This window comes from Dama dama, chromosome 29 (genome assembly GCF_033118175.1).
Source record: "Dama dama isolate Ldn47 chromosome 29, ASM3311817v1, whole genome shotgun sequence".
NCBI classification, from domain to species: domain Eukaryota; kingdom Metazoa; phylum Chordata; class Mammalia; order Artiodactyla; family Cervidae; genus Dama; species Dama dama.
In genome coordinates this window covers 19,228,795-19,252,975 of record NC_083709.1, presented here as the reverse complement: position 1 = coordinate 19,252,975, position 24,181 = coordinate 19,228,795, and the positions used below count along the sequence as shown (strand labels likewise).

General features: G+C 42.5%; 2 protein-coding genes across 11 annotated transcripts in view; one reads left to right on the top strand and one right to left on the bottom strand.

The window, feature by feature from the left end:
- INTS9 (integrator complex subunit 9) overlaps positions 1-22,494 on the bottom strand; it is a 125,925-nt gene extending 103,431 nt beyond the window's left edge. The window contains exons 1-2 of one of the 2 annotated variants that reach the window (XM_061132684.1): positions 22,214-22,494; positions 19,256-19,309 (exon numbers count right to left, since the gene is read on the bottom strand). Coding sequence is in view for 1 of the 2 variants with exons in the window: in XM_061132683.1 (XP_060988666.1) it covers positions 22,214-22,222 (9 nt within the window). In the remaining variant the exon portion in view is untranslated. The remainder of the gene's footprint in view (positions 1-19,255; positions 19,310-22,213) is intronic. The other variant, XM_061132683.1, reaches the window with a different exon arrangement.
- Positions 22,495-22,728: 234 nt separating this feature from the next.
- HMBOX1 (homeobox containing 1) overlaps positions 22,729-24,181 on the top strand; it is a 214,433-nt gene continuing 212,980 nt past the window's right edge. For all 9 annotated transcript variants that reach the window (XM_061132691.1, XM_061132687.1, XM_061132690.1 and 6 more), the window contains exon 1: positions 22,729-23,028. The gene's annotated coding sequence lies outside the window, so the exon portion shown is untranslated. The remainder of the gene's footprint in view (positions 23,029-24,181) is intronic.

The window sequence follows — 24,181 nt, the reverse complement described above, 5'->3', positions numbered from 1 at the left end:
TCCAAGGAGTAAGTGTTTTTAATTTCATGGCTGCAATCACCATCTGCAGTGATTTTGGAGCCCAGAAAAATAAAGTCAGCCACTGTTTCCACTGTTTCCCCATCTATTTGCCATGAGGTGATGGGACCAGATGCCATGATCTTAGTTTTCTGAATGTTGAGCTTTAAGCCAACTTTTTCACTCTCCTCTTCACTTTCATCAAGAGGCTCTTTAGTTCTTCTTCACTTCACTTACAACTCAATAACCACACAAATAATGCAATAAAAATGGGTAAAATGTGTGAAGATGCATTCACTGAAGACGACATATGGATGGCAAATGACGAAATGCTAAACATGAGTCCTTAAAGAAATACAAATTAAAACCACAGTAAGGTACCATGACACTTTTAGTAGAAGGGTGAAAATTAAAGACTGACAAGTGCTGGCATGGATGCAGAGCAACTGGAAATCTCAAACACGACCGGTATAACTTAGGGCTTCCCTGGTGGCTCACTGGTAATTATCTGCCTACAATGTAGGAGACAGCCTGCCAATGCCGGAGATCCGGGTTTGATCCCTGGGTGGAGAAGATCCCCTGGAGAAGGAAATGGCACCCCACTCCAGTACTTTTGCCTGGGAGATCCCCTGGACAGAGGAGTTTGATGGGGTGCAGTCCATGGGGTCGCACAGAGTTGGACAGGACTTAGAGAATGACCACCACCACCACCAGTATAATGCCTTGAGAGTCATCCCCGCTGTTGCAAATATCAATAGCCCACTCTTTTTTTAATTGCTAAGAAGTATCTCATTGTATGCATGTGCCGTGTGTACTTATCAATAACATCCACAAGCTGATGGATATTTGTGTTGCTTTTTCAGTTTTTGACAATTATGAATAAAGCCACCATAAATATTTACATACAGGTTTTTGTAGGGGGATACAATTTTTCATTTCCCTTGGGTAAATCTTTAAGAGTGGAATTGTTGGGCTATGTACGTTTAACATTTTAAGGAATAACTGAACTGTTTTCCAAAGTGAAAATTTGTTTTTAAGTTCAAATAAACCAAGGTCAGATTTTATTTCTGGGCTGTACACCATAGCATCCAACATTTCATTTAACTAGGCATAAAGCATTAGTTCTAACTTTGACTCTAAACTGGTATTAATCCAAATGACATCCCTGAATTCTCTGGACCCCGAAGTTCTTCATCTGAAGAGACCTGACTAGACACTTTCTGTTTTGGCTGCACTGTGCGGTACATGGGGTTCTTATTTCCCCAGTGAGGGATGGAATCTGTGCCCCTGCAGTGGAAGTAGAGATTCTTAACCACTGGACCACCAGGGAAGTCCTGAGGAGATTATTTCTAAACTCTCTTCTAACACATAAATGTTGTCTCTCACTAAAACTCCTTGGTCTTTTATTAACCCATTGAGACCTGTCCATGCCACTTGGTTCTTTTACAATTAACTCTATGAAATTCTGGGCTCCAAAATCATTGCAGAAAGGTGAGTGCAGCCACAAAATTAAAAGACGCTTGCTCCTTGGAAGAAAAGGTATGCAAACCTAGACAGTGTATTAAAAAGTAGAGACAAAAAAAAAAAAAAAAAAGTAGAGACATCACTTTGCCAACAAAGGTCCTCATAGTCAAAGCTATGGTTTTTCCAGTAGTCATGTACAGAAGCGAGTACAGTTCAGTCGCTGAGTCGTGACCCATTCTTTGTGACCCCATGGACTGCAGCATGCCAGGCTTCCCTGTCCATCACTAACTCCTGGAGCTTGCTCAAACTCATGTCCATAGAATCGGTGATGCCATCCAATCATCTCATCCTCTGTCGTCCCCTTCTCCTCCTGCCTTCAATCTTTTCCAGCATCAGGATCTTTTCCAATGAGCCAGTTCTTTGCATCAGGTGACCAAAGTACTGGAGTTTCAGCATCAGTCCTTTCAATGAATATTCAGGACTGATTTCCTTTAGGATGGACTGGTTAGATCTCCTTGCAGTCCTAGGGACTCTCAAGAGTCTTCTCCAACACCACAGTTCAAAAGCATCAATTCTTCAGCACTCAGCTTTCTTTATGGTCCAATTCTCATATCCATACATGACTGCTGGAAAAACCGTACCTTTGACTAGATGAACCTTTGTTGGCCAAGTAATGTTTCTGCTTTTTAATACGCTGTCTAGGTTGGTCATAGCTTTCCTTCCAAGGAGCAAGTGTCTTTTAATTTCATAGCTGCAGTCAACATCTGCAGTGATTTTGGAGTCCAAGAAAATCAAGTCTGTCACTGTTTCCATTGTTTTCCCATCTATTTGCCATGAGGTGATGGGACTGGATGCCATGATCTTAGTTTTTTGAATGTTGAGTTTTAAGCCAGTTTTTCACTCTCCTCTTTCACTTTCATCAAGAGGCTCTTTAGTTCTTCTTTGCTTTCTGCCATAAGGGTGGTGGCATCTGCATATCTGATGTCACTGATATTTCTCCTGGCAATCTTGATTCCAGCTTGTGCTTCATCCAGCCCGGCATTTCACATAATATAGTCTGCATATAAGTTAAATAAGCAGGGTGACAATATACAGTCTTGACGTACTCCTTTCCCAATCTGGAACCAATGTGTTGTTCCATGTCTGTTTCTCACTGTTGCTTCTTGACCTGCATATAGATTTCTCAAGAGGCAGGTAAGGTGGTCTGGTACTCCCATACTTGGGATGTGAGACTTGGACTATAAAGAAGGCTGAATGCTAAAGAATTGATGCTTTTGAACAGTGGTGCCGAAGAAGACTCTTGAGAGTCCCCTGGACAGCAAGGAGGTCAAACAAGTCAATCCTAAAAAAAATTAGCCTGAATATTCATTGGAAGGACTGATGCTGAAACTGAAGCTCCAATACTTTGGCCACCTGATGCAAACAGACGACTCATTGGAAAAGACTGATGCTGGAGAAGACTGAGGGCAGGAGGAAAGGGGGGGCGACAGAGGATGAGATGGTTGGATGGTGTCAACAACTCAATGGACATGTGTTTGAGCGAGCTCCGGGAGATAGTGAAGGACAGGGAAGCCTGGCATGCTGCAGTTCACGGGCTCGCAAAGAGTCGGACGTGACTTAGTGACTGAACAACGAACAACTATGAAAATATAAGAAAGTACTTGATTTATAAGATGGAAGGTATTCTAAGATCACCCAGTCCAAATATTAATACCTGTTTAAAAATGAGGAACCAAGCTCTTTCAAGGCTTGTGAATTTCTCTCTGCACCAACACACCTAAGTATACACATTCACTACCACTAATAACTATAGTTCACTAGTAGACCCACCATGTCCTAACAGGGTGTGAAAGATTCTAAGTGTGGCAGAGAAAGGGAAAGTGCTCTTTGTGGAGAATCCCTGCTTGATACCACAGCATCCTGAGCTAAACTGGTTTCGACTGAGCCAAATCTGCCTAATTTGCAACTATTATCCCTGCTGAGAACTGCGAGCAAGGCCCTCCAACACTCAGAGATTCCTATAAATACATTTCAATTTTATTTGGTAATCTTTCATTTTCTTCCACTTTGTCTCTTGATTCTATCTTGCAGTAGAGCTGTTACAGGTGCCAATCACACTCGCTGTCACACTGACTACACAGCTGGATAAAAGAGAGGGCTCATTTTCCACTTGAGCAGCAGGTCTGTAGCACGCACGGTGAACAGAGAAGCCACTTGCTGGCTGAGGCATGGCTAACTATCACCCACAGCTGGGTAACTGACACGGGGCTCTTCCCTCTTGCTCATCCAGTCCTCTGACTTGGCTCTCCGTGAAAATGAGTAAAAAAGAAGAGAGTGGTCATAAAAAGCAACTCCCCACAGTTCCCAAGAGAAGTTCAGGAAGGTTGAGAGTGTTGACAGTAAATATTAAGGGTGAGGGAGGGAAAACAGGGCTTGGCTTGGGAAGGAACATTGTTGGCTGTCTAGCAAGAGAACTTTAAATCCGTTAAAAAATAATCATTGGCAGAAAAAGAGTTCAGAGAATTATGTATATGACCTTATTTATGATGGCTTAGCAGTAAAGAATCTGCCTGCGATGCAGGAGACCTAGGTTTGATCCCTGGGTTGGGAAGATCCCCTGGAAGAGGAAATGACAAACCATTCCAGTATTCTTGCCTGGAGATCCCACGGACAGAGGAGCCTGTGGGCTACATATAGTCCATGGGGTTGCAAAGAGTCAGACACAAGTGAGTACCTGCACATGTGTGTACATGTACACACACACACAAACACACACCCCAATCACATAAATATACTTTTTAGTTTACAGAGGAGCCTGTGGGCTACAGTCCATGGGGTCACAAAGAGTCAGACACAAGTGAGTACCTGCACATGTACACACACACACACACACACACACACACCCCAATTACATAAATATACTTTTTAGTTTAAAGAGAAAAAAAAAAAAAAGACTTGAAGCGCATAAACCAAACTGGTAAAAGTGGAGTTAGGGTGGTTAACCAGATGGAACTTTCACTTTCTGCTTTAGCTATTTCTGTACTCCTGACTTTTCCTTTTTAAAAACGTTAACTAATTTTTTTAAAATCAGAAAAAATTCATTTTTGGAATAATAAGCAACTACAGAGGTTTCTGTTCACAGCAAAGTTGTAAAAGTGGCTGAGAAGAAAGAGGCAACAGGACTTGAGGCAAAGGACATAAGGAACATGAGAGATACAGACAAGAACAGAAACAGCTTAATGGTAATAACAGCACGGCAAGTACTCCTCTAAACTCTCACAGAAACGATGAATACATCTACTCCCCACAACAAAAGCTGTGTCCCACCACCACCAAAAAAAAGTGTTAAAGGTCTCATATGATTGACCTATGAGCTCTTTTGTTCTACAGTCTTAGCTTCTTTGTGATTGGTTTTCAGCTGTTTAATATAATGAACATTATTAACCCAATACGTCCTGTAAGAACAGAGCAGTAAGGGTGATAAAAGTGCTTGGAAAAAGTAACATGACTATGATCGATAAAGATAATTTTAACAAAGGAAAAGAGGTATAGAATTGGTAAGTATCATTTACGTGATGAATTATTTAGCAGTAGAGGCAATTTAAGGACAATGTAATTTATACAAATAGCTGCAAGTCTGCAGCAATGACAATGAGCAAGAAGGAATAAGAAGGACTAACAAAATGGTAAAACTTGTGAGCTGCTAACAGGACCTGCATCGACAAGGACCCCTATTCGTCTACTATTAACTCAAGAGGAAGCCAGGAATGTTTTCTAGGCATGTTAAAAATTTTGCACATTCCCTGCCCCAAGTCACAGAGAAATGCATCTGTTCAAGGTTCAGTTCAGTCGCTCAGTCATGTCTGCCTCTTTGCAACTCCATGGACTGCAGCACGCCAGGCTTCCCTGTCGATCACCAGCTCTTGGAGCTTACTCAAACTCATATCCATCGAGTTGGTGATGCCATCCAACCGTCTCATCCTCTGTCGTCTCCTTCTTCTCCTGCCTGCAATCTTTCCCAGCATCAGGGTCTTTTCCAATGAGCCAGTTTTTCACATCTGGTGGCCAAAGTATTGGAGTTTCAGCTTCAGCATCAGTCCTTCCAATGAATATTCAGGACTGACTTCCTTTAGGATGGACTGGTTTGATCTCCTTGCAGTTGAAGGGACTCTCAAGGTTCAAGGTCCAGACAAATCTGGACATCAGTCAAACATGAGGGAGACAGCAGAGACATCACAGTTACTAGCGAGTTCCCTGTGGCATTTGTGTAGATAATTGGCAAGGGGTGTTACCTAACATACTTTCAGTGATGACAAGACTCTTCTCATATTTAGTGTGGTGATGGTGGTTTAGTCGCTAAGTCGTGTCCGACTCTTGTGATCCCATGGACTGTAGCCTGCCAGGTTCCTCTGACCATGGGATTCTCCAGGTAAGAATACTGAAGTGGCAAGAATACCATTTCCTTCTCTAGGGGATCTTCCTGACCCAGGAATTGAACCCGGGTCTCGTGCACTGCAGGCGGATTCTTTACCTAGCTACTAGGTCTTACCAGCACAGAGAAGAGTATGGCTAACTCAGCTTTTGAATGAACGTGCTTCTGCACGAATCAGGAGAACAGCTCACATCTCTTTTAGTCACTTAGTGATTTTCAAAGACACGAACTGACCAATAGGCTTTGATTAAGTGAATACAGTTCTAAAAACAGCTACCATTTATCGAGTACGTCATGATAGGTTCTTTACATGCATTTATTTATGTTGGAGACAAAAACCAAGCTGGCAAACAATGTTTCAGGGGTATAGAAAAGGCTTCTGAACCAAAAAATTTCTTACTAGTCACACCAGTATCAAGTCAGGGGGCCAATAAGGGAGAGAGCTTTCATTTGACTCTCCCATCTGGGTCCTTGGGAGAAAACAAAAAAGCTGGGTTTTGCTTTTTTTTTTTTTTTAAACTAACACTGACCCTATAGAAATAGCAGCAAGGAGACATACTCTTACTGGAGGAACTAACTTGATTTTGATTTTCAGATTGTTGTAGTTTACGATAAAATACTTCTTGGAAAATCTTTATATGGAGTATGAGCAGAGAAATTCTAAAACTTAAGGGAAATACTTGATATAAAAGTGGGGTAGGAAAAGCACCACCCTAAAGCTATGATCCCACAAGAAAATGACACATCTGATTATTTATAATAAAAATTCTGATATGGCGGAAACCACTATAAACAAGGCAAAAGAGACAATGTAAAAATTTTACAAAATCAAAACAAAGAAATTTCATCCTTAAAATATAAAGAATTCTAACAAATGAGTAACAAAAAGATTCCAATGGAAAAATGGGCAAAAAACACAAATAGGTCATTCACAAATGACTATAAAGGGCAAAAAAAAAAAAAAAACAACCAAAGTAAAGATGTTCAACCTTTATAAAAGTAATACAACTACAAATTAAAACTACATTGAGGGAAATTCTCTGGTGGTACAATGGCTAAGACTTCGTGCTCCCAATGCAGGGGACCTGAGTTCAATCCCTGGTCAGGGAAGTAGATCCCACGTGCTGCAACTAAGATTTGGCACAGCCAAAAAAAAAAAAAAAGCCAAACCCAAAAATCTAACACTGAGAGACTCTGTCCACACACTAGCATAGGACAAAGAACTGACTGTGAGGGAGGATGTGGGGAAATGGCAACTCTCACTGACACTGGGTGGGTAAAAATGAAAGATGAAAGCAACACTGAATCAAAGTTTTAATCTGCATATAGGGCAATTTTACCTAAGAAACTGACAGGAAGCAAACACTGAGATGGGTGCCAAAAAATGGAAATAAAAATATGTTCTCTTCAGCATTGTACGGGACAGTAGGGAATGGAAACCAAAATGTCCAACAGAGGAATAAATCCATACAATGTAATCCTATAACAAGATCCAAAATGAGCTCACCAATATTCAAAATGGAAAGACCTGTGACAGACACAGTCATCTCATCATCTGTGTTTCCCTTTGCCCTTTCATAGGAGAACCCCAAATCTCAGGTGGAATTCTAGCCACTTGGAATAAAGACTCCCCAGTCTTGGGACTTCTCTTATGGTTCTGTTCCTAGTGCAGGAGGCCTGGGTTTGATCCCTGGTCAGGGAACTAGATCCCACATGCCACAGCTAAGACCCAGCACAGCCAAATAAACAAACAAATAAGATTTACCAGTCTCTCTTGCACCTAGATGTAACCATGTAACTAAATTCTAGCCACAGGGAACACATGGAGGTGTGTCTGCAACTTTGAGAAACATCTAAACGGAAGGAGCATGCCGTTCCTCGCTCCTTCCTCCCTCCTGTGTGCACGCGCTCAGTCGTGTCCAACACTCTGTGGCCTCAGGGACTGCGGCCTGCCAGGCTCCTCTGTCCACGGAAATTTCCAGGCAAGAATACTGGAGTGGGTTGCCATTTCTTACTCCAGGGGACCCTTCCGACTCAGGGATCGAACCCATGTCTCCTGCATTGGCAGGTGGCTTCTTTACCACTAGCACCACCTGGAAGCCTCGTTCCTGCTGACTAGAGAAAGGATGTGATGACCCAAGCTGGTAAAGTCACACTGGATCACAAACAGTAAGCCACACTTTGAAGATGGTGGGGACCTGGACTCTTTACCCCTGCCTGGCCTTCCTTCATAAGAAACAAACAAGTGAACTGTTCCAGCCATGTTACGTCAGGCTTCTTATCACTCAGAGCTGAATCGAATCCTAACAGATTCACAGCATCAGACAGTCTGAAGGGTATCAGCGCACACATCCACCATAGGAGGTCCAAAATGTGACACAGTGATTACTCCAGGTGGAGAGATTTGGGTGAGTTTTTTCTTTTTATATCTTTCAGTTATATTCAGAAAAAAATGCATGAGTATGTATTGGTTCTATAATAGAGCTATCTATTTTGAGAAAAGTCTTCTAAAAATTCAAGTGAATTAAACAAGTTTTCTTTTATTTAGTCCCTGTGAAGAACTGACAGTTTAGCTGGATGGATTGGTTTTTAAAAAAACCACGCTGACTCGGCCGACAGTCTCCCACTGAACAGAAGCAGCTTGCCTAGCCCAGAAATAGGTTGGGCCAGGCTGACTTTCTCAGGGTTCCCTCAAGAAAACTACGAGGAGATGGTAATCCCACAGGCACTTTGACAGTCCTCTCCCAAGTTGCTATTTACAGCCGGGTGACACAGTTTAACCAACAAGCCATCAATTTCATCCTTCAAAACTTTCAGGTCAACAAAATGTTGAGTTACAGAAGCCAGGCACAAAAGAGAACACACTCAGATGTGTAAGTAGGAAAAAATTTCCCAACTGTGTGTACACATGACATGTATGCTAGTTTTATTGTCTGAAAATTTTATTTCAAAAATATCCCAAGGACAGCATCACGCTTTTTTGGAGATTTCTCTCTATTCAACCTATTGATGTGACCAAGAATACTCTAGGCATTCATCAGTTCTGCGGGAATGGGGCCTTCCCCACCTCTTTCTCAATAAAAAAGAACGTCAAGGAATCAGTGACGGTCTCTGTTCTCTTTTTCCTCTCTGGACACTCTTCTTACATGGTGCCCAATGACTGATCCACTGATTCTCGGGATCCCTCTCATTTTCTGATGTACTCATGAGTTCTGTTACTGTTCCTAAGGCCCCTATAAAGGTGCTTAAGACAAATCTTGTCCTAAGTAGGTAATTCTGACCCTGATTTACTTTGATGCGTTCGTTAAGCTCCTTAATGCCCCTTCTTTTGATTTCCCTTTTTAAAAATACTTTCTGTAACTGCAATGAATCATCTTTTTTGATTTCATATTTCAAAGTTTTTATGAAAAACTGTTCTTCTAACGCCTCTGTCCTAGGTTTCCGAAGGGATGAATTTAAAGCTTTGGGTATGTAAACATTCTTAAACATCCCTGAAACTTCTTCTTTAAAAAAAAAAAAAAAAATCCTTAATCTGTTACTTCCCAAACCACTGAGTCTTACATTGATACTCCACCACTGTGCCTTTAACCTACCTTTCTAATTTTCATTCCAGCAAGTTTGTCCCTGGCCCTAACTGCAGTGAGCTAGAGCTCCAATCACGTGTATAAACACGGATAAATTCTTTAGATGTTAATAACACATATGTGGTAACAATGTTGATTTCTAAAGTCATGAATTAGAAGAATGTGAGGGGACAGAAATGTGTTCATTTTTGTACACACTGCTACAGAGCAAAAAAAAAACGTATTAAATTGCATATGCACAGTATTTGGAAAATGGAACACATTATTTGGAAAATGGAACACTCACTTCCAAATCTTTTTTTAAACCACTCTACTGAGGTATGACTGGTATGTGAAAAGGTGTATGTATCTAATGTAAATAGCCTGTTGAGCTTGGTGATAAGCATACACTTATGAAATCGTCACCACTATCAAGTTTATAAACATATCCATCACCTCCCAAAGTTTCCTCTCACTTATGACTATTATTATTATTTTGTGTGTGCTGGAGGGGTGGTGGTGGGGAAGAAGATAAGAACTATGAACAAAACCCAAATCCCTTAACAGTTCCATCTACCTGGAATAAGTCCATAATGTTCCTCCTCCAACTTATTTGTAAGCCAAGGTATTTCCAAGGCCAGCTCAAATTTTACTTCTCTAGGAAATTTTGATTCTCAGTATGGAATTCACCTTTCATTATCCTATTCCCAGGTGGTACTAGTGGTAAAGAACCTGCTTGCCAATGCAGGAGACATATGAGATAAGGGTTCGATACTTGGGTCGGGAAGATCCCCTGGAGGAGGGCATGGTAACCCACTCCAGTATTCTTGCCTAGAGAATTCCACGGACAGAGGAGCCTGGTGGGCTACAGTCCACAGGGTTGCAAAGAATCGGACACAACTGAAGCGACTCAGCACATATACACGTCACTAAAACCACACACACTCAGTCACACACATAAACAGTATACACAGGACATCTATCTAGGGTTTATTGGATGATGAGTTACTGAGGGAAGGTCTATGTCTTACTCATCTTTTGTTTGCCCAACAGCACCTAAGAGGTTTTGATTTAATAAAAGATAGTCATTTAATAACATTTATTGGACTGTATAGCCAAACAATGGAATTTTGATATGGTTTCTCTTAACTGTTAGTTTTAACTACCACATAGTTAATTGTTCATCAACAGTTTCCTCCTACTGGATCTATGTAGCTTGAATCAAATGCAGCTTAAAATAAATAAGCCACTGCCTAGGGCACTGAACTCCTCTTTGCTTCTTCAGGTTTTTTATTTTTTGGTGTGGTAATTATGTTTATTTTAACAGACAATTTGTTTACATTTCTTGCCTTTATCAGGCCTGTCTCTTAAGTACAGAGAAACTATTTCTGGCTGTTCTGCTTTCCAAGGAAACCGTGCAATTTTCTTTTAAGGTCATGGAATTCTTTTACTTCCACAAGTCTGCTCTGCACCACCTAAGACTTGCAGTTATAAAAACCATTGTTTTCTCAAAAGTCTGGAAATGGCCTGCAAGATATAATTAACTACCTAGAACAAACAATACAACACAAATAGATTTTCCCCTCAGAAAATAACTGTTGGCTTATGTGAAACAATCTCACTTTTTTTTAGTGACTAGAAAATTTTGGAGCAAGAAAGCAGTATGTAAATTAAAATATACAAAAGTTTCAAGCCAGAAATCAATATAACAGTTTACATGTTCAGTTCAAGCAGCATGTCCACATATCAGAAATAGAACAGAAATGCCTATTCCCATAGAAATGCCTACCACCCCCACTCCTATTCCAAACTATAAGCCAATGTAATCACACTATTGGAGTGGGGGGTGAGGAATGAGACTAAAAAAACTATCTGCCAAGTTATACACCTGAAAACCTAAGAGAATTAAATGAAAAAAGTACCAAATTTCAATAAAAGAAAATTCAACAAAGGGCTGTGTAGAGAATGCAAAAAAGAAATACCATTCTTATAAGTGAACAATTCAGGGAAAGACCCCAATTACAGCAATAACCAAAAAGACATGTTTAAAACCGGCTATAGATAAAGGAAAAAGACATTTCTTGTTCTTAGACAGATTCAATGATATGATGGAAGAAATAAGTCAATTCTCTCATTCTGAATTGTATATGAAAAAAAATAAGGGTAGTCTGGAAAATTCTGAAGTGAAGAAAGATGGGTGGGCACAATACTACCACATATTAAATACATTCTAAAGCTACAGGAGGTAGAACAGTTGAGAAGTGAAGTATGAATTGATCAAGTTGGGGAGAAGAGCAATGAGAAGGAAAGGGAAATAAAGATGCTTTTCTAAACATATGAAAAGATGTTCCATGTCTTATACATTCTGAGAGGAAAATAAGTATAATGACATACCTCTTATTTTTTCTCACTTCCCAGTGAGGAAAAAATATGAGACAGCTTGATGATAATACTGTAGTGATGAGCTGGGATATAGTTGTGGACAAGAGTGTAATCCATTAAGTCGCTATGGTGGCATTTTGACAACAAAATGAAATAAAAAATGCATATGCCTTTTGAAATATATCTTACAGATAGACTTCCAAAGACGGTCACAAAAGAGATAATCTATGCAACATGATTTCTAATTGCAAAAGGACTGGTAACAACCCAATGCTCACAGAGAATGGTTTGGTTGGATAAATTACAGTATGTATACCCAAAACAACAAAACACTATGCAACTGATTATTTTCTAGCAACAGTTTGAAAATATTTTTGAGATGTGTTCACACTAATTTCACATGCTATGTATTATGTTTTATATTAGCAACAAAAACCATGCCCTAAATTTTAACAGTGAAAGACTTCCAAATAGTGGGGAGGGATGTATGTGGGGGAAATTGAACTCGACCTTCTAGCCTAACATCTTGATTCTGAACTCCTCCTTTAGACAATGAAAGGACAAAGTTTCTGGTAGAAATATTTTTTAAAAACTTTTGAAAGGAGTATTGAAACTCTTTCATTGTTTAGAATGAAAGTATCATGAAAACAAATGACCCAGGAACTTGTTAAACTCATTAGGTATGCATATGGAGTGTTCATTTTAAAATGAAGCTGGCTCTAGATACTGATATGAAATGATCTCTAAAATGTGTTTCTAACTTAAAGAAAAAGAAACATGCAAAACTAGAGAGGGCAGTATCTTAACTTTCATGTAAAAAACAAAGGGATGCAAATTACACAAATGTGTATACTTCCACAGAACCTCTGACTATACACAAGAAACTGACAGCTGAGATTGCTCTTGGGGAGGAAGATAAAGGTGGGAAGGGATCTTTTTTCTTTTAAAACTTGTGTACAGGCTTTTTTTAAAAATTAAACAATATGCATGTATTACCTATCTTTAAAAAAACCCAAAAAGATGTTCAAAATCACTAAACAGTAGGGAAATGTAGATCAAAACCATAGTGAGATAGTACTTCACATCCATTGTTATTGTTTAGTTGCTAAGTCATGTCTGACCGAATCTTTGACACCCCAAGAACTGTAGCCCACCATGCTCCTCTGTCCATGGGATTCTCCAGGCAAGAATACTGGAGTGGGTTGCCATTCCCTTCTCCAGGGGGTCTTCCTGACCCAGGGATCGAACCCATGTCCCCTGCATTGCAGGCAGATTCTTTACCGCTGAGCCAAAGGGGAAGCCCTGATGGCCCACACCCTTTAGGATGGCTATTATCTAAACAAAGAGAAAATGACAAGTGTTGGCCAGTTGTGAAGATGTGGAGAAATGAGAATCTCTGTGCAATGTTGGTGGGAATGCATTCAATAAAATGTGCAGGTACAGACACTATGGGAAACAGTATGCTGGTTCCTCACAAAGTTAAACTTAGAAATACCATATGATCCAGCAATTCAACTTCTGGACATATACCCAAAAGATCTGAAAATAGACTTGAACAGATACTTGTACACCCATGTTCATAGCAGCTTTATTCACAACAACCAAAAGGTGTAAACAAGCCAAGTGTCTATCGACAGATGAATGGATAAACAGTATGTGGTATACAACAGAGTATTATTCAACTCTAAAAAGGGAAGAAATTGACACAGACCACAACATGGATGAATCCTGAAGCTATGATGCCAAGTAGTGTCTGGAAATGGATGGTGGGGCTACATAGCAATGTGAATGTGCTTAAAGTCACTGAGTTTAGCTCAGTTCGGTAACTCAGTCATATCCGACTCTTTGCGACCCCATGCACTGCAGCACGCCAGGCCTCCCTGTCCATCACCAACTCCCGGAGTTTACTCAAACTCATGTCCATTGAGTCGGTGATCCCATCCAACCATCTCATCCTCTGTCGTCCCTTTTTCCCCCTGCCTTCAATCTTTCCCAGCATCAGGGTCTTTTCAAATGAGTCAGTTCTTCGCATCAGGTGGCCAAAGTATTGGAGTTTCAGCTGAACGGTACACTTAAAAATTCTTAAAATAGTAAACCCTATGTTGTGTATATTTTATCACAATTAAAAAAATGTAATGTACAAATAGAAAATCTGAAGAGGACTATAGCAGGTAAAGAAAGGGACACAGTCGATTAAAAATCTTCCCAGAAAAGCCCAGGCCCAGAGGACTTCACTGATGAAGTCTACCAAGCATTAAAAGAGAAAATAATACCAATTCTTCACACAAACTCTTTTGGAATACAGAGGAGGAGTATTTCCCACCCAACTCATCCTAAGAGAATAATATTACTGATATGAAAGCCAGACAAAGACATCAGAAAAATACTACAGACCAATTTCTCTCATGAATATATATGCAAGAACCATCAACAAAATATCAGCAAATGAAACTGAGCAACATCAGCAAAGGACTTTACCTCATGATCAAGTGGTAATTATGCTTGGAATGCAACACTGATTTAACATTCAAAATTCAACAAAGGTAATATACTATATTAATATAAAAAAGGACAAAACCCGCATGATCCTGTTGATACACACAGGAAAAATATTTGATAAAATCCAAGACCTATTCATTATAAATGATCAACCAACCAGGGCTAGAAGGGAACATCCTGAACTTGATAAAGGGTATCTATACAGAAAACCCTACAGCTCAGGACTTCCCTGATGGTCCAGTGGTTAAGAATCTTCCGGCCAAATGCAGGGGACACAGGTTTGATTCCTGGTCCAGGAAGCTCCCACATGCTTTGGGGCAACTAAGTCCATGTGCCACAGTTACTGAGCCAACGCACCCCACAGCCCGTGACCCGCAACGAGAAGCCGCCACACAGAAGTCCGCGCGCCACAGCTAGAGAAGAGCCCGAGCACCCACGGAGACGTGCACCACCATGAACAAACACGCAAAAGCCCTACGGCTTCCATCATACTCAGAGGTGAAAGGCTGAACGCTTTCCCCCGGAGACGGGGAAGGGGAAGGGGAGAAGACGGCACCGCTGCTCGCTCCTCTCCCATTCAGCACTGGAGGCTGCGGCCAGGCAAACAGGCCAGAAAGAGAGACAAAAACATGGAGCAATCAGACACAAACGCTTCTGTCCACACAGTATTAACAGTCCCAATATCCATCAACATGGTACATGGATACACAAAATATGACATGTTCCCGTAAAGCATGACTGAGCAATACGTGCTAGAAGTCAGACAGGTAAGACTGTGCATCACATGAGTCAATTCATATGAAATGACCAGAAAGGGCAGATTTACCAGACAGAAGGCAGATCAGCGCCTGCCTGCGCCTGGAGGTAGTTATGAGGATTACTAATGGGCTCAAGAGATCTTTCTGGAGTGATGAAAATATTCTAAAACTGGATTGTGGTGGCTGTTGCACAACTTTGTAAATTCACTAAAAGTCACTGCACCGTACCTTTTAAATGTATGAGTTTTGTTGTATGTTAACTATACCTCAATAAAGGTATTTTAAAAATGTAAAAGAAGGACTTCCCTGGTGGCAGAGTGGATAAAAATCCACCTGCCAAGGCAGGGGACATGGGTTTGGTCCCTGGTCCACATGCCTCGGGGCAACTAAGCTCCTGCACCACAACTACTGAGCCCGCAGGTTGCAACTACGGAAGCCTGAGCACCTAGAGCCTGTCCACTGCGGCAAGAGGAGTCACTGCAATGAGAAGCCTGCACACCGCAACTCGGGAGTGGCCTCCCTCACCACGAGAGAAAGCCCACGTGCAGTGACATAATAATAATCATTAAAAAATTTAACATTAAAAACGCAAAAAACAATTATAATATATTTTACATTATTAATACTACTGCTTGTTTACCTGTATTTTCACAGGCTGATAAAAAAAAATGAGAAGACTTACTAAATTAGAACATCTAATTATGCATTTCTCTATTTTGTTGGAAGAGAAAAATGCAGAAATAATGTATTCAGGAAAGGCCAATCTTTGCTTAGGCCATAAATTTGACAAAGATTATATAAGACCTTTTATTATTCACCTTCCCTATCCCCTTCATAAGTATGAATGATGAAAAATAAACTGTACCTTAAGGGCAACAAGAGTGTTAGTTTTGCAATTTCTATTAAAGAATGGCTTTCTTTAACACCATCTATCTGATTATCTATCCATGAGAGAGCCAAAGTTCATTCGTTTGTGTTTTCTATAAATTTAACTGTTTTAGACCCTTAGGGCATTTCCTTCAGATATATGGTCAACTAGGACAATTGAAGGAGAAGGCAATGGCACCCCACTCCAGTACTCTTGCCTGGAAAATCCCACAGATGGAGGAGCCTGGTAGGCTGCAGTCCATGGGGTTGCAAAGAGTCGGACACGACTGAGCGACTTCACTTTCACTTTTCATTTTCATGCATTGGAGAAGAAAATGGCAACCAACTCCAGTGTTCTTGTCTGGAGAATCCTAGGGATGAGGGAGGGGTGGGCTGCCTGGTGGGCTGCCGTCTATGGGGTCCCACAGAGTCGGACACGACTGAAGTGACTTAGCCGCAGCAGCAGGACAATTGAAACTTCCTTATTATTCTCACAGTCAAGTTCCCACCACAGTTCAGTCTGGATCGCTGAGACCCTTGGCGCTCTCAAGCCAACTCCTTTCTCTTACAGTCCTTCCTGTTCCCCTTTATCCTGTTAGCATTCTTGCCTGTTTCTAAGGATCTCTGACAATTCTGACACCTACCCTCCTGACTTAGCCCTTCCTGATGCCCCAACTCCTAGCTTCATGTCACTGGTCATCCTCTTCTTTTCTGGGGGGTGTGGGGTCTCCTCTGCCATGGAGGCACACCTGACCCAGCTGCCGCTCCACTCTGGCAGACCCCATAATACTGTCGTAATAATTACTGCTCCCACGCATCAGTGTTTTCAAAGCAACACCACAGGTTTGTTGCAAAGTTCCTTTCGAGGATTCTTATGGCCAACAAGTACACACAGCTAGATTTAAAATGGATAACCAACAAGGACCTACTGTATAGCACAGGGAACTCTGCTCAATGTTATGTGGCAGTCTGGATGGGAGGGGAACGAGGGGTGAATTCATACATGTACATGTGTGGCTGAGTCCTTTCACTGTTTACCTAAATTAATCGGCTGTTTTGCTGTTTAGTTACCAAATTGTGTCTGACTCTTCGTGACCCCCATGGAATTAGCTTGCCAGGCTCCTCTGTCCATGGGATTCTCCAGGCAAGAATACTGGAGTGGGTTGCCATTTCCTTCTCCAGGGGATTTTCTGGACCCCCGGATTGAACACGGGTCTCCTGCTATACTCCAGTATAAAATGAAAAGTTAAAAAAAAAAAAAAAAAAGATTCTTACAGCACCACTTTTTTATCTGAAGAGATCTGATACACTTTCCCACATCCACACATCACTACTGTAAGAATGTTTTACTAAACGTGGCTCAATCTAAGAGACAAGAGGATGTGAGAACTCATAAAGGAGACAATTACATTAGTAAGACATATAGTTAAAGAAACAGATGACATCCTTGGCAAGGGTGGGGAAATACATTCTCATACACTACTGGTACAATGGTTAAGCCAGTGGGCAGGCTGGCCATGTCTGTTACAATATTAAGGAGGCATCTTCTAGGATACCATTAAATACATTTTTGGGGGGCAACAGAGAATGAGATGGTTGGATTGCATCACTGAATCAATGCACGTGAGTTTAAGCAAACGCCGGAGGCTGGTGAAGGACAGGGGAGCCTGGCATGCTGCAGTCCATGGGGTCATAAAGAGTCAGACACGACTTAGTGACAGAATACCAACATTTAAAAAGTATTTGAGGGACCTCCCTGGTGGTTCAGCAGTTAAAAGCAGTCTCTGCAATGCAGAGGACACAGGTATGAACCCTGGTCAAGGAACCAAGACCCCATTTGCCCAGGAACAACTAAGCCTAGTGCTGCAACTACACTCTGGAGCCCAAACACTGCAACTAGGGAGTCCGTGTACTGCAATCAAAGATCCAGCATGATGCAAGAAGATCCTGTGTGCCACAACTAAGACCCAACATATCCAAATAAATGTATAAGTATTAAGAAACAAAAAATCTACTGAAGCCAGTGCCCAGTGATATCTCTCCACCAGAAAGTTCACTGTAATACTGTCGAACTGCACAGTGAGCCTGCTAGACTTTATTTCCCGTAAAGGCAGGGAGTAAATCTGTTTCTCCACTGGAATATATCCATTACCTTAAGCAATGCCTAGCACAGAGAAGGCAGATGTCCAGGAAGATCTGGTGAATGAATAAATGAGCAATGATGACTGAAGGGCAGTTTCTGCCTGGACCTCTGTTGGTGCTGAGTAAGCCAGGAGCGAGCTTTCCATTTGGAATGCTAGTTCCATGGCCATGCTGCACTCTGGGCCCTAGACCTTCAAAGTACACTTTGCTGACAGAGCAAATGGCAGAGGAATCTGAGTACTCACAGCAAACCAGTTACAAAACAAACGTGTTACTACACGTTACTACAGTTAAAAGCGGCAGCAATGCTGTCATGCTTGTATGTCAGATTGTGTGTGTGTGTGCTCAGTCGTGTCAAACTCTTTGCGACCCCATGGGCTGTAGTCCACCAGGCTCCTCTGTCCATGGGATTCTCCAGGCAAGAATACTGGAGGGGGTTGCCATTTCTTTCTCCAGGGGATCTTCCTGACCCAGGGATTGAACCGGGTTGGCAGGTGGGTTCTTTACTGGCTGAGCCACCAGGGAAGCGTATTACATATACACAAATATAATATTTTCCTCTTAATTCGTTACTCACCTTGGTGTATATATATATTGTTTGCCGTAAGTATAAAAGGTTTAATCTTCAGAGTCACCACCAGGACTTAGAAATGCCCAAGAGTAAAATATCCAGTTTAATCGCAGAGCACAACTGAACAGTGGTTGGGCCTTATGTCAGTTTTCAGAGCTTGAGGAAAACATTCTAAAGGGAGAAAACCTTATCATACTGAGGTGGTGATAGAAAGGGCCTTTCTGAAGCTTGAAATGACATTACACCATAGAGACACACGAGGGCGCTCTAATCAGCCAGCAAAGAGAAACAGCTAGTGAAACCAGGTTGACATTTTAATAATTGTACTGAAAGAGGTGAATTAAGTCCTGGTAAAATTATGTTATTTACAGCAAGCCATTTTCTGTTCCTGATCCAAAGTTTGAGAAGCCAAAAGGATTCTGCAAGTCTTAAAACTGCAGGAAGGATCCACTGCTCTCAGATCCAAGGTAAGGATTAAGCACATCCCTTCCTAATGTTTGTTAAATTGACCTTGAAGCAGGATTTGCCCTTTTCAAGTCAGTATTTTCTTTCAATTCTACAATTCCACTTGGTCCATTACCTGTCCTCAGCTGGAAGTGGCCCATGAATCCATTTCTTTGCTCCATCTGCTTTCCTAAGAAAAATGGTGAGTTACAAGTTTGCGCCTCCCCGTCCCCGCCCCAAGCCAGTAGTAATGAAACAGCATTTTGTACAAAGGAGCCCAGACCACTGGAGAAAAATAACTCACGGCCTTCTTGAGGTTTTAAATTCATAAATACAACTACAGCATATAATTTTCTCCATCAAACTCAGAGTACAGCACAGAACGAGTGTTTAAGTGACCTTTCTTTCAGATCGTTAACAAGAGAGCAACAGAACTGCAGAGAGTCCTGGATTCTGAGGCAATCAGGCTCATTTCACTAAGGATTATCATTTATCTTAAAATCACATTCAAACTTTCGTCTCAGCAAAATTACAAATAATTTCATGTGATCAATCCTTGGGGTCAAATTCAAGAGTCAAAATGGAAAGTATTAAAACTTTGAATGCCACGGGTATACTGTGGTTTCAGTCATCCTTGTTGACTGAATAAACGAGAAGATTCTCTCCAGCTCTGGGACTATCTATAGGAAGTATGAAAAATGATGCGTTTTTGAACCGCTAGTTATTTTATTCACTTTAACATTCGCCTATTTGAATGACTAAATTCCTAGCCATGATGTTTCAAACTTGATTTCTGTCGATGAATTTGGTTTTTTTTGCGAGGAGGTGGGGGGGGGGGGTGGCTCCCAAAGTCTTTTGTTAAAGACCCTGGTGAGTTCAATTTTCTATGCTTTGCTGAATTTGGCCATCAGGGTATACCCAGTTAGGCTCAATCGATACTAAAAGGAGAATAGGCTCTAAAACATGCTAATTTAGAAGATATGTTTCTAATTTTCCTGTTCTTTTCAAAATTGTCCTGATTAATTGAAGATGAATTTTCCTCAAATAAAGTTGCCTGATATCACAAAGAAAAAATGAAAGTGTTAGTCACTCTCAGTCGTGTCCAAATCTTTGCAATCTCATGGACTGTAGGCCACCAGGCTCCTCTGCCCAGGGAATTTTCCAGGCAAGAATACTGGAGTGGGCTGCCATTTCCTACTCCAGGGGATCTTCGTGACCCAGGCATCGAACCCGCATCTCTCGAGTTGCCTGCACTGGTAGGCGGATTCTTCATTACTAGCACCACCTGGAAAGCCCAACTGTACGGGAAGCGTGACAAAAAAGAAGTCTAACTTGCTGTCAATGTTTCTGAAACCACTTTGCTGTGTTGAAAGATACTCCTGCATTATAAATCATCAAGTACCAAATGAGTTTTAGTTATTAGGTGGATGAACAATAAAGAGGTATAGAAAGAATAATTTCTCTTCCTCTGAGGCATTTTATGGTTCTTAAAGGAAAAAAAAAGTTTCTACTTTTTCCACGTTTTCACATCTCTAAATACAGTAAGCAGGAGAATTTTATATGCAAACCAAAGTATATGTAAATTAAAACCTAACTCTGATACCCTCAGCAAATGAGTTGTTATAGGAAAAGAAACCTGCTTCCCACTTGCCTGCCTTCACACACATGAACCATGATTTATCTTTTATTGACGAAACATGGTCTGTGTTTCTACCATTTAGGTGCCAAACTCTTTCGCTTCTATCAGCTGAACCCTCTTCAAGGAAGGCTGGAGCCCACTAGACCTTCTTATCAGTTCAAGAACTACCTTTCCAAAGGAGCTGTATCTGACTCCCCACACACCCCCAGTATCCTCTCAATCCCCAAACCCTGAACATGACCACTCTGTTCACCCAGATGCAGGTGAACTATAACTTTTTCATTACTTTGTATCTTCTTCATTAGATTGCATGCTTCTTTAAGACAAGGGTAGTGACTTTCAATTCTGCATTTTGAAATGTTTGGAAAACTGACCCAAAAGCAAATTGATACTCTCAAGGTTTACTGAACTGTGTGCCCTTCTCCTAACAGAAACAGCTTTAGATAGAGATAGTTTTGGAACTGAATCCACTTTTCTTATGTTCTCTGACATCTCAAAGAACAGCTGACACTGTGCATGGTATATATGCCTGTACCGTGTGTGGGGACATACACACGGACTTTGCAAAAGCATGCTCAAATAATTAAGAGAAATCTTTTGTTTTTCCTCAAAAACTTCAGAAAGTAAAGCCTGACAATACCTGGCTGCAGGAACATGACTTTTAAAGCCTGAGAAACAGCATCTCACACCTTCTCTACTCAAAATAATTCCAATTAATTAGTTGGAGTAAATTAGTTAAATCTGTGCACACTGAGAATAAAATGGCTCAAAACAAAAGCCTGAGCAGCTTTCCTATAAGCCAAGCGTCTGAGTTGTGTATTGCAAAATTTTTCCAGGTATCCTGGCATGCTCCACATAACCTTAGCTCACACAGTCCCTACAGCTCTAGACTGTAACGCCATGTAACAGTTCCTCTCAACCCATCTTATACAGAATTTAAGACTCAAACCATCCAAGATCACACTCTGACTTCGACTTCCTTTGAATGATCAAGGGCAGTTAAGAGTCTATAACAGAGAATTAAATAGGAGATTAAGATCCGCCTAGAATTTTCTAAACTCCGTTCATGTTACCAAACCTTCTCAACAACTGTAAAAAGGAACGCTTAATCAAGTGTCAATCCCGTGGAAAGAAGTGTACCAATTATTACACTCACGTGGCAGCCGAGAAACAAATCAAACCTGGTTCATAAAGCTCAACCTTGGTTCGTATGTGAAGAAAGGTGACAAGATTCAATCTCTTATCTAACCAAAGGGCCGCGCCAAGGGATGAATTACATCTAGCAGTTGTGAAGGGTCTGAGTTGGAATTCAAACTCAACAACAAACATCACCTTTCCTGGCTTCACCCCACCTTCTAGTTCCCTGCCATCCCTCATCCGCGACGGTTCCCTTCCCAAGGTGGAAACGACAAATTTCAAAAGGATATGCCCTCCGATCTAAGAGCGGAGACTCACCAGTTTCATGCTGGACTTTTGGCTGGTCAGTAGCAGTTCCTCGACTTCTCAAACCCAGAAAGCGTCTTCCGGTTCAATCTCCGCCACGGGCCGGCCGAGAGCATCGCGGGACATGCAGTCTTTCTTTCCTACGCCCCTTTCCCGGCGCATCATGGGAAATGTAGTCATCTCTGCGTGAATCATGGGAACCGTGGTCATCTTTCCTTTTCCTCTCTTTCCTCTTAGAACGCCTCCTTCCGTCAGCTCAAATTCATCCGCGCCGCCAATTCATCCTCCTTCTTCACGCCAGCATGATATCATGTCCCTCATCTGGGCCCAGAATCCATGGTATTCTGGGATGTGTAGTCCCTACGGCTCTGGCGCCCCTTTCCCCTCCTCCCTGTGGGAAGGCTCACGGGCGCGGTACTTGCCGGGAGCTGTAGTTCCCTGGGGCCTCTGGACGCAGAGTCCCGCGCCTTTACTCAAGGGAGACAAAAACTACAACTCCCAGGGCCGCCCGGTGGCAGCAGGTGGGAGCGGGGCTGTTGATATCAATATGGCGGTTGTCAGCCAGACAAAGACAGTCAGTCTGATGTGATTGAGACAAGGGAGGTTTTTCAGGGGGAGACTGGGAGATAGGGGCCTCCCCTCCCCCTTCTCCTCTTCCTGCGCCGGCCTCAACCCCTCCCCAGACCCCTCCCGACGGGCGCCCCACGCGGAAGACACCCCTCCCCCTCCCGCTTTCCCCTCCTCCCTACCTCAGACCTCAGCCCTTCGTACCGGGACGTTGGGGAGGGGGCTGTGCCGGGCGGAGAGAACTCAGCAAGCTTTCTGAGGTGAGTCGAGTGGTTTGGAAGCCTCAAGTCTCTTCGGTCTCTTTCCTCACTTCTTTCTCTTCACTTTTTTTTGGGGGGGGGGGGGGTTGGGGCGAGTAAGTGAGTGGGTTGGGGATGGGTCTCTTAAGCGGCCCAACTGAGAGGAGGAAGGAAGCGGGGGGTTTCGAGTGGGTGACCCGAACGCAGGGTCTGGGGTGGGGCAGTTTGTGGGGGCGGTAATCGAAAGGCGTCGGGTGCTCCCAACTCTTATCCCCTGGTTGCCTCCCCAGTGGGCGGAAGGTTTGAATCCTGGAGGTGGGGTCTCCAGTTTGGAGTTTGGGAAACTGTGGAGGGGAATTTGAGGTGCGTGGGTTTGTTTGGGGTGCAGAGCTGTGTTTGAAACTGGGTGACGTGCGCTCGGGCGATGGGTTAGCCTTGAATACATGTCTCTGGAGAGGAAGTTCGAGAGCCGGAGTCGGAGCTTTCAGCTGGGCCTGGGCGGAGAGGCGTGCGCGAGGTGCGGCTCCGGGACCTCTGGGCTAGCGGAGCAGCGCGGAGTGGCCGCGGGGAGCAACTCGTTCGTGTCCCATCGGCGGCTCACACTCCTCCTCCCCGTCTCCCGGGACCCACCTCCACCCCATACTCAGGGCAGGCGCCTCGGAGAGATGAGGTGCGGTGGAGATGGCTTTTTGCATCCTCAAGTCGGTAGCTAGGTGGGAAAGGAAAAGTGTTCTTAATATTTTATTCCGGAACTGTGTTTTGGTTACACTATTGGGGCTACTTGGAAAGGAGTCCTCCACCCATCCTCACCCCGAAACAGTAGGTCTCGTTGGTCGTCTTCGCCTTCCATAGATGAAACGTTACTTAAGATTCGGGGGCGGAGGGGTGGGGGTCGGGAGTGCCCACTTGTATACGCGACCCTGTGTGTCTCCTGAAGACACGGAATGACTGTTGTGTATCCTGTGGTTGGGTGACTTATTTTCGTAGTAGGAAAAACTGTTGGAAATTGTTGGGGGGTGCGTGGGGAGTCGCTAAAAGGCGCAGCTTGTATTTTTCGTCTACCCCACCCTGTTCTGTCTCGCATTTGGCTGAAAGCTGGTATGGAAGCGAGAGGAAACATTGGGTGAGTGAAGGGGAGAATGCAGTTGGCATTACAAATACTATACTATGTGAA